The following is an 11,017-nucleotide window of genomic DNA, read 5'->3' on the forward strand; positions in this document are numbered from 1 at the left end:
TTTAGTTTATATAAAAGATGCAGGGATTTATGTTTTGCACAATGAACCATGGAAAGAGAAGAAGGGAAGTCATTGACATTTTAAGGTTGTTTCAATGAATATTCTAAAATGTGAAACAGAAAATTTAATAAAAATTATAGGGGGGTGGAACCAAAACTAATAACAATTTATCATTTATATGCCACTCATCTGATGGGTTGCCCCAGCAACTCTGAGTGGCTCTGCCCCCAAATAGTAAAAGCACAAAACAGCATCACACATTATAAACTTCCCTAAACAGGGCTGCATTCAGATGTCTTCTAAAAGTCAGGTAGTTGTTTATTTCCTTGGCATCTGATGGGAGGGCACCACCACCGAGTAGGCCCTCTTCCTGGTTCCTGTAACCTCACCTCTTGCAATGAGGGAACTGCCAGAAGGCCCTCAGAGCTGGACCTCAGTGTCTGGGCTGAATGATGGAGGTGGAGACACTCCTTCAGGTATACTGGGCCGAGGCCATTTTAAAGGTCAGCACCAACACTTTAAATTGCACTTTGAAACATGCTGGGAGCCAATGCTGTTCTTTTAGGACTTCCCTGTTCTTGTTTTGCAAACCTCCAGACCTCCCTTGGAGGAGGCACAAAGAGAAGGGCCTCAGATGATTATCTCAGGGTCCAGGTCAGTTCATATGGGGAGAGGCGGTCCTTGAAGTATTGGAGTCCTGAGCAGCATATGGCTTTATAGGTCAAAACCAGGACTTTGAATTGAGCTTGGAAACTGGATCATGCAAGTGACACATACTCTCTCTCTCTCTCTCTTTCTCTCTCTGCCTGTCTGTCTCTATCTATCTATCTATCTATCTATCTATCTCTCTTTCTTTATTTCACTTCAGACTGTTTCTGATGCGGGTGATGGACATCCCATATCTCAACTTGGAAGGACCAGACCGTAAGTGTTCTTTTCATCTTTCACGTTCCCTCTTCATAGAATCGAACCAGTGCAAAACTTCCTCTTGCCCAGTAGTAGGCTGAGGCAGAAATTATTTCAGGGGTGGGGACCTCTAGTCTGCAGGCCTATAGTTAAGCCTGCCAGGCCATTTTCAACAAGCCATGCCCCCTTTCCACCCCAAATGCCATAGATGATGTCCAGTGTGAGAAGGTCCAAGCTCTGGCTGCTGCAGGGGAGAGATTGTGAGAGTAGTCCAAGCCCACTCCCAATTCTCCCTTTGCAAGCACAATTTGTCACTTTCTGAATTTGGTGTCTTTTCTGTAACCCTGTGACAAAAATTGAGAACTCCGTTTTGTGCTGGAGAATCAGTAAAGGGACCCCTGACCGTTAGGTCCATTCAAGGCCAACTCTGGGGTTGCGGTGCTCATCTCGCTTTACTGGCCGAGGGAGCCGGCGTACAGCTTCCCGGTCATGTGGCCAGCATGACTAAGCCGCTTCTGGCGAACCAGAGCAGCGCACGGAAACGCCGTTTACCTTCCCGCCGAGAGGTACCTATTTATCTACTTGCACGTTGATGTGCTTTTGAACTGCTAGGTTGGCAGGAGCAGGGACTGAGGAACGGGAGCTCACCCTGTTGCAGGGATTCGAACAGCCGACCTTCTGATTGGCAAGTCCTAGGCTCTGTGGTTTAACCCACAGCGCCACCCGCGTCCCAGTATCAGTAGGTTGTATTAAAAAAATGAATAAATCGCAAGCTGAAAACTTCTTTTTCCCCCCTTCACTTTCAGTGCAGCCAAAACGCGACCACGTTCTTTACGTTACGTTTCCCAAAGAGTGGAAGACGAGCGACCTTTACCAGCTTTTCAGTGCTTTTGGTAAGTAACAAATGAGAAGGTAGGGATGCGACTCCATTGGGGGTCAGGGTTTCCCAAACATCGGTCTCTAGCTGTTGTTGGGACTACAACTCCCATCATCCCTAGCTAGCAGGGCCAGGGATGATGGAAATTGTAGTTCCAAAACAGTGAGGAGACCCAAGTTCAGGAAACCCTGGTCTACGGGAAACCCTGGGATGGTGTCCTTCCAGTGTTCTGTACTGCGCTTGGCCCTGATAGAACCAAGTATTCAGTAAAAGGTTTGTTGGCTGCCAGACTAGACATGGGAGAGAGGGCAACAGGCAAAGAACAGGCATATAGCTGAAGGCCCTCTGTATGATGCTAGACTCCCAAGGAAAAAGCACACCAAGAACTCAGGCCAATATGAGTTTCAGTAGTGGGAGTGGTCCCTACTCGCAAATCAATAGTCAATTGTAACAAAAACTAATCCATTCAAAAGTATGTATTCTGACAAGGATTACAAACTCAGACAGAGATTACAAACTCAAACTCATGATATGTATAACACAATAATTAGTTACAGAATTAGAGATAAGAGTTTATGAGTAGAGATAAGTTCATGTTAGTCCATAGTCACCCGTGGTACTGCAATATTTTCAATATGTCCAATGAATTTTTTTTGTATCCAAAATGTAGGAAGGAGTGTCGATAGCAAGTGGATGCAGAAAGTGCTCCATGTATTGACATAAAGGTTCCAAGAGACAGTCATTGCCTGAGACAATAGGTCTACCAGGTGGAGCACTAAGTGATTTGTGTGTTTTTGGAAGTATATAAAATATCAGAGCGCGTGGGTATTTAAAGACTCCCAACTCCCATCATCCCTGACTTTTGTCTGTGCTGTCTGGGGCTGATGGGAGTTAGAGTCCAAGGACCCTTGGAGGGAGCCACAGGTTAGCCAGCCCTGATAAAGGCAGGATTATACCCTCGGCTATCAGCGGTGGCTCCATCCTTTGTGCTGGGTAGGCTAAAGACACTGAGTACAATCTTGACGGATGGGACATTTTGGGGAGGGATTTGCACACACCTAGCAGCAGAGAAGGGGCCAGGCCACCTGTTTCTGTGGAAAAGGAGCCAGCTTTTCTTGACCACGTTTGCCCCATGATTGCTCCTCCCATCTGCCAGCTGTCAAGACACACCTGCTCTGATTTCGGAAGCGAAGGCTTTCTCCCATTACCATCAGACCTCAGGCCCTCCTGTCCCAGCCTGCCTTTTCCCATAGTGCACTGCTTCATAGCGCTCTTGACAGTCTTGATTATGGCTGAATGTAAGATGGGCTATACCAGTGTTTCTCAGACTTTAAACCCCCCCCCTGTTGTTGGACTACAACTCCCATCATTCCTGACCCCTGGCCCTGCTAGCTAGGGATGATGGGAGTTGTAGTCCCAACAGCAGCTGGCAACCCTGGTCTGTGCCCTTCCATCTCACAAACACTTTTCTTTTCTTTGCAGGCAACATTCAGGTTTCCTGGATCGATGATACATCAGCCTTTGTGTCGCTTAGCCAGCCTGAACAAGTACAGATTGGTAAGTTACACAGAGCCACTCTATCGAGCCAACACACAGAGGCCGCCGTTACTTCTGCAGAATCATAACCGATAGGAGGTTACGTGAGAGGGGTTCTTGTATCTATAGCCCCTTTTAGACCAGTTTTTACTCGCCGATTGCCGCCTGCTATTGAGTTCTTTGTGACCTCGGTTGGTTTTCTTGTTTCCTGCTAGTTCTTCTGAGGGATTGATCTCAGAGACTTGTATAGCGAGGAGAGGGGAACTGTGAGCCCCCAGATGTGGTTGGACAACATCAGCCTTCGCCATTGCAGCCCCATGAGTTGGGAGTCACAACACCTGGAAGGCTGCAGTTTCTCCATGCCTGTTGTATAGTTGCCTATTGTGGACTTGTGGTAAAATGGACACATAACCAAAGGAAGGGCTCCCTGCTCACTTGCTGCTAATATTTATTTATTTATTTACTTACTTACTTACTTACTTACTTAAAGATAAAGGGACCCCTAACCATTAGGTCCAGTCGTGACCGACTCTGGGGTTGCGCGCTCATCTCGCTTTACTGGCCGAGGGAGCCAGCGTACAGCTTATCGTTTGCCTTTCCCCACTGCCCATGCGTCCTGCCCTGAGCTCCTCTAAAGGATGGGCAGGGGGGAAAGGCAAACGATAAGCATGCGTGGAACTGCTTCTGGAATCCTGAGGCTTGAGGTGTTGTCCACAAAGGCCCACAGCTGAGTGACAGAGCATCTTCCTTGCATGCTTCAGAAGGACCCAGGTTCAACCCCTGCAGGGGAAAGCCCCTGCCTGAACCCCTGGAGAACCACTGAGAGTCAGGAGTCGACAATACTGAGCTGAGCCGGATGAGCTGGTGGGACTCAGTGTAAGGCAGCTCCCTCTGTGCTGTTGATACCCAGCTCTCTTCTGTACAGGTGCCTAGGGGGCAGTGGAGGACAGGCTAGAGATGGACGAAGGGAAGTTCAATCCAGACAACACAGCAGAGTTTTATTATTATTCCTGTATTACTATTAAAGCATTTCAGTTGGAACAAAATGAAATAAAGATTAAAAAGTGCATAGAAAGAAAAAGAAAAGAAAGATATAATATACGCAAACCACTATAATTTCATATATGCTTGTCTAGTATATGGGTATTTAGGTGTTGTTGTTGTTGTCCAAATACATACGTAGTTATTTATAACACAGAGAAGTTGAAGGTAGGAGGGCCGCTCAACCTAGACTTGATGGTCTCCCTGTTCTGGATGGGGCCACATTTCCTTTTTGACAGTTCGGAGGGCATAGTTCGGAGGGTTGTTAGGAGACCCTTATCCTTCTTGCAGCGCTACAATTCCCAGAGTTCCCTGGGATTGGCTATTAAACCCCCTTCAATTTTGATGAGGGCGAGCTTTTTAGCTGAGAAGCAGCCAGCCAGGTGTGTATTGTGGCCGATTGACCAATGGGGGCGGAATACAAAATATAAAATGCAGAATCGCAACCCAAAGTCCAGCTAATTATTCTTTAAAAGCAACAAGCTAAGGCAGGCTTCCTCAACCTCGGCCCTCCAGATGTTTTTGGCCTACAACTCCCATGATCCCTAGCTAGCAGGACCAGTGGTCAGGGATGATGGGAATTGTAGTCTCAAAACATCTGGAGGGCCGAGGTTGAGGAAGCCTGAGCTAAGGTCTAGCAATCGTAGCAGGACTCAGGGACACAGCGGCTGATTCAGGTATTCCCCCACCTGCTCAGTAAAAAAATATTTGGTCTCCTCAGTGAGGCCACTCAGAAGGGCCTCTGAAGCTTGACCAGGAAATTATCTCATAGAAGGTTATAGTATGCATTCTTGTAACCCCTGATGAAAACTACAGTGAAAAGATCACGTGAATGAACACTTCAATCTCTGAGTGGTTGAACTGACAGCATCTAAGTTTAGAAGGAATTCTAGTAAATCTGCTGTCTGAAATATTTGAAGGTGTAAATGCTATACAGTGGTACCTTGGTTTTAGAACAGCTTAGTTTAGGAACAACTTAGAAATAGAACGCTGCAAACCCAGAAGCAGGTGTTCCGGTTTGTGAACTTTGCCTTGGAAGTGGAACATGTTCCGCTTCCTGTTGAGTGTGTTCCGTTTGTAAATTGAGTCCCCTGCTGCTAATGAGAGGCTTCCTGTTGAGTCTGTCGGCTGTTGAGTCCCGAGCACCCACGCAACACAGAGGTTATATTTGGAGCTCTTGTTTTTGCTATTTTTTGCATTTTCGTTTGTGTGGCTTTTTTGTGTTTTTTTACTGTGACTTGTTCTTCATTTTATGGGACTGACTTGTGACTGTGGCTTGTGACTTTGTTTTGTGACTGTGACTTGTGATTTCATTTTTGTGACTTGTTTTTGTGACTGTGTGCTGTGTGGAACCCAGCTCAGCTACTGATTGATTATGTAACTGCAGAAATGGATAAAAGCCCGCCATCCAAACAATGACTATCATCAGTGCATGTAAGAAAAAAAATTGGCTCTTAATTTTTAACATCTACAATACTGCCTTGTTTATTTTATAGTACAGTACATTGATCATTGCTTTCATTTTATGGATCAATGGTCTCGTTAGATAGTAAAATCCATGTTAAATTGCTGTTTGAGGGGTTGTTTTTAATTTTAAATGTCTGGAACGGATTCATTCATTTTGCACTACTTGCCATGGGAAAGCACGCCTTGGTTTTAGAACGCTTTAGTTCTGGAACAGACTTCCGGAACGGATTAAGTTTGGAAACCAAGGTACCACTGTACAGTCGTACCTTGGAAGCCTAACACTTTGGCACTTGTACGTTTTGGCTCCCGAACGCTGCAAACCCAGAAGTGAGTGCTCCGGTTTGCGAACGTTCTTTCGGAACCCGGACGTCCGGCGCAGCTTCCGATTGGCTGCAGGAGCTTCCGGAACAGATTCTGTTCGACTTCCAAGGTACAGCTGTAACGGGTCAATATACTAGCAGGCTAGAAGTCTGGTGGTAGCTGGGTGTAGCCAGTTTCCCCCATTTCCATGGGCCCCTTGTGCTCAAGTGCAGACTATCACGTTCATTCAGAACCCTGTTACAAGATAATCGCCACAGACCAGTCAGACTAGTGCAGCGACGAACATGGAATGGCGTCAAGTCTCCCACCTCTCTCTGTAGATTCCATTCATCATTTTTTTTTATTTTTTTTTTTTGTAGCAGTGCATTCTAGTCTACTTCCAGTAAAGGGGGTGGGGGGAATCTGTTAAAAGATTCTTATCAAGATAATTATTCACCATATAAAGTGCTCTTCCAGGTAATTCCCATGAGTTATGAGAAGAGGGTTGCAGCGACTCCTTTGCCAGCTGATCTTCATCTCCCTTTCATGGTGAAATAAATAGCTCCATAATCGACACTTCCCTGCGAGGCTCCGAGCGGCAGGAACCCGCTTTGAAGTGCTCCTTCATAATTCGTGTCGGGGCACGAGAGGCTGTGCCGTCATCCCAGGTAGCGAAATCTTCCTGGTTTGAAAGCCGGCGCCTGTTGCTTCAGCGGGTGGCAGGGGTTTGTGCCCCGGGGGCCGTGCCAAAAGTCTGAGGGTGGCTGGTTTCGTAAAGAGCTGGTTCAGGGGAGCCAGATGCCTAGAGACCTGCCAATTTCGCTCCTCGTGGGGCAGCGTCCCTATCTCCTCTTCGACGCCACCTTGGTCCCCTCCCAGATGATTTGGACGCCAAGTCCCATCAGCACAGAAAGATGAGGAAGCGGTGCTTAAAAGCAAGAATCGAAGGAAGGGATGGCATGGAGCAGAGGCATAGAGCATGTGCTTTGCCTCTGGATGGTCTCCTTCAATCGGTATTTCCCGTTAAAAAAGAAAATGAAGGATAGGTTGTTAGGAAAGATCTTCGACTCTGCTTGGAATTCTGGCAAAGTATTCAGTAAACAATACTAGACTCAGTGGGTAAATAGTCCAATTTTGTGTATGGGGTGTTAGTGGATGGGTAGTACCTCTGGCAGGGACGCGGGTGGCGCTGTGGGTTAAACCACAGAGCCTAGGGCTTGCCGATCAGAAGGTTGGCGGTTTGAATCCCCGTGACAGGGCGAGCTCCCGTTGCTCAGGCCCAACTCCTGCCAACCTAGCAGTTCGAAAGCACCTCAAAGTGCAAGTAGATAAATAGGTACCGCTCTGACGGGCAGGTAAACAGTGTTTCCGTGCGCTGCTCTGATTCTCCAGAAGCGACTTAGTCATGCTGGCCACATGACCCGGAAGCTGTACACCGGCTCCCTCGGCCAATAAAGCGAGATGAGCACCGCAACCCCAGAGTAAGCCACGACTGGACCTAATGGTCAGGGGTCCCTTTACCTTTACCTTTAGTATCTCTGGTGGGAACACATCATACTCCTGCTGGGGAGGTCTGTCCACCTTTGGTCCCCACCCTGCTCTCAGCTCTCACCTGTGGCTCCTAGAAGCTGCCAGCATGAGACAGCAGCTACACTCAGGGAAATCCCTTCGACTAGCTGGCTAAACCAGGTGAGGGGAGCCGATGGGTCTCGAACCCTCAGTGTGTTAGGGACTTCCCTTGCAAGCGAAGACAGGCTCCAGCAGATTGAGCAGACAAGACCCATAGTGGGTCCAGTGGTCAAGGAAGCAGTTTCTGCATGTGCCGTAGAGGGAAGTGAGGGGCAGATGGGGCTCATCCACCCATTACAGTGGTGCCCCGCAAGACGAATGCCTCGCAAGACGAAAAACTCGCTAGACGAAAGAGTTTTCCGTTTTTGAGGTGCTTCGCAAGACGAATTTCCCTATGGGCTTGCTTCTTCTATGGGCTTGAGTTCTTGCGAGTTTTTTCCCCCTTTTTTTCCTTTTTCTAAGCCGCTAAGCCGCTAATAGCCGTGCTTCGCAAGACGAAAAAACCACCAGATGTAGAGACTCGCGGAACGAATTAATTTCGTCTTGTGAGGCACCACTGTAGCTGCCTGGGAATTTTCGTCACTTGGGAAAACACTGTGAGAAACTTGACGATAAGCAGAGCTTTGCAGTGGACAGAATAGTTTTTTGAAAAGTTCTAAACGCTATGCAAGAGAGATGCATGTGCGCGCACTCTCTCTCTCTCTCTCTCTCACACACACACACACACACACACACACACACCCCAAATGGGAGGGCAAATGCTGTTGCTTTTCTGTTAATTGCAGTGTAACGGGTGGAAAAGAGCTGGTCTTTCGTGTTGGACAACCATTGCAATACAAGCTGTTCCGTGGAATACCGGGAATCAATTTTTTAGGCTTGCCTTGACAAGACAGGCCACCATCCCAGATCTGCGCTGCATTGCACTACTGTACTGGCAAGCCCTGAATGTGTATGTGTGTGTGTGTGTGTGTGTGTGTGTGTGTGTGTGTGTGTGTTTTAAGTGGTTCCATGCGCTACTGTCATGACACACAATACCCTGCCAAATGGGCTTCATTGCAGGCCTCTTCCTCTCTAGGGAGGCAGATCCTGGAAGGCGGCATGCTTGCCGAGAGCGCCTCAGGGGCCGGAGCAGGTGCAGCGTATCGAGTTTTGGTTTATTTTTTGCAAGGAGTGCTCGCTCGCCCGCTTCTGCTAATCCTCCCCGTCAGCTTACAGAGCGGCAGGAGAGGGAAGGGGATCAGGGCGCCTTAACTGGGCATTAAGGCTGTATCATCTTGTTAATGGGCTTAAATGGTGCTGATCACTGCCATTTGAACGCTGCCCAATTAATTTCATCCCCCTCCCCGGGGCATGCCCTCCAGGAAGTTCTCCTGCACAGGCCCCAATTGAAATGAACGGAAGCTGGCAAGGTTCAAGGCTTGCTCGCATGGTGCCCAGGTTCTGTCACAGCCAGTGTGCCTCTGAGTGTCCACTACTGGGAGTCATGGGTGAGCAGAGGGCTGGTTCGCTCTTGTCCATCTTTTGGGCTTTCCACAGGTGTCTAGTCTGCCACTGTGAGAACAGGATGCTGGACTAGAGGAGTCCTTGGCCTGATCCACAATTCTTATGTTCTTATTGGCGGGACATAAACCAACCCAGGCTCTGTGTTCATATTCAGAGGCCCTTCTTTGTGTGCCTCCTCCACGTGAAATTAATACAGTCATACCTTGGAACGAACGGAATCCGTTCCAGACATCCGTTCGACTTCCAAAACATTTGTAAGCCAAAGCGTGGCTTCTGATTGGCTGCAGGAAGCTTGTGCAGGCAATTGGAAGGCAGCTTCCAAAAAGGTTCACAAATTGGAACACTCACTTCCGGGTTTGCAGTGTTCGGGAGCCAAAACGTTCGGGAACTAAGCTGTTCGAAAACCAAAGTACGACTGAACAAGTACCTTGATCCTGGCCTCGTAGCCTGAGAGACCCAGGCCCCATCTGCGCGACACCTTTAAAGCAGTGTCACACCGCTTTGAACAGTCCTCCCCAAACAATCCTGGGAGCTGTTAAGGGTGCTGAGAGTTCTTAGGAGAGTCCTCTTCATCTCCCAGAGTTACGTTTTCCATGGTGGTTTTAACAAATCAGCCCTTCTTCCCAGGGAACTCTGGGAACCGTAGCTCTCCTGACAACTCTTAGCACCTTAAAACTACAGTGCCCAGGATTCTCTGGTGGGAAATCATGGTGGTTTGAAGTGGTATGACGCTGCTTTAAGCAGGACCCCTAGTAAAGGACCCCTGGACAGTTAAGTCCAGTCAAAGGCGACTACGGGGTTGTGGCGCTCAACTAGCTTTCAGGCCAAGGGAGCCTGCGCTTGTCCGCAGACAGCTTTCCGGGTCATGTGGCCAGCATGGCTAAACCGTTTCTGGCACAACGGAACACTGTGACAGAAACCAGAGCACACGGAAACGCTGTTTACCTTCCTGCCACTGTGGTACCTATTTATCTACCTGCACTGGTGTGCTTTCAAATTTCTAGGTTGGCAGGAGCTGGGACAGAGCAACGGGAGCTCACCCCGTCGTGGGAATTTGAACCGCCAACATTCTGATCAGCAAGAGGCTCAGTGGTTTAGACTGCAGCGCCACTCGCATCCCCTTTACGCATGTAGTGCAGGTGGCGCACTGCTATGGAGCCTGCCCCTTTTTGCGCTGCACGATTTCTTGTAGAGGCAAATGTGGAATGGAGCTGTGTTATTTCCCCCCACCCCCTTATGTGGTTCTTTCAGCATAGGCCGTCAGATTTCTTTCGCAGCAGGGTCCCCGTTCGGGCTCCCATCCTGACCACCTTCGCGGTAGCCCAGTTTACCGAATGCTGAGTTAAACCTTCGTAGGATTCGGCTGCGAAAGAAATGAGCCCTTGAGCAGATTTCTCTGTCCAGCTGGCTCAAGCTATCTGTTTCACTGCAGGGATTTCATCTCCCCTCTCCGCTCCTCCCCACCGCAAAACGCACCAAGCTTCTATTTCCATCGCTAACAGCGTACAAAGGTCGTGCTCTGAATTCTTTTGCAACGGGCTGGAGAAACCTTCAAGAATATAAAACCCCAGGCAGGCAGGGTGCCCTTCCAGTTCTTGCCTAGAAGGCTACGCACGAATCCTTTGCGCTGTGATATTTGACATGTGCTCCTCCCTCCCACCCGCTTCCAATACACAGCCTCAAGTGGTGTTAAACGCCACCTGAATAATCTTTAAAAGTATTAGTCTTCCGCATCATCCCAACAACACCATCAGATTTCAGATGCAGGGATGCAGTTTTCCAGAGTCTACATTTCCCCCCTTGCCTTCTGGTGCTGGA

The 11,017-nt window shown here is 48.4% G+C and overlaps 1 protein-coding gene across 1 annotated transcript in view; it reads left to right on the top strand.

The window, feature by feature from the left end:
• The window catches only part of PARN (poly(A)-specific ribonuclease), a 46,191-nt gene that overhangs the window by 17,957 nt on the left and 17,217 nt on the right, over positions 1-11,017 (top strand). The window contains exons 19-21 of the mRNA XM_081839754.1: positions 869-924; positions 1,713-1,799; positions 3,266-3,340. Coding sequence (XP_081695880.1) covers positions 869-924; positions 1,713-1,799; positions 3,266-3,340 — 218 coding nt within the window. The remainder of the gene's footprint in view (positions 1-868; positions 925-1,712; positions 1,800-3,265; positions 3,341-11,017) is intronic.

The sequence above is a fragment of the Podarcis erhardii genome (assembly GCF_964252035.2).
Source record: "Podarcis erhardii genome assembly, chromosome: 14".
NCBI classification, from domain to species: domain Eukaryota; kingdom Metazoa; phylum Chordata; class Lepidosauria; order Squamata; family Lacertidae; genus Podarcis; species Podarcis erhardii.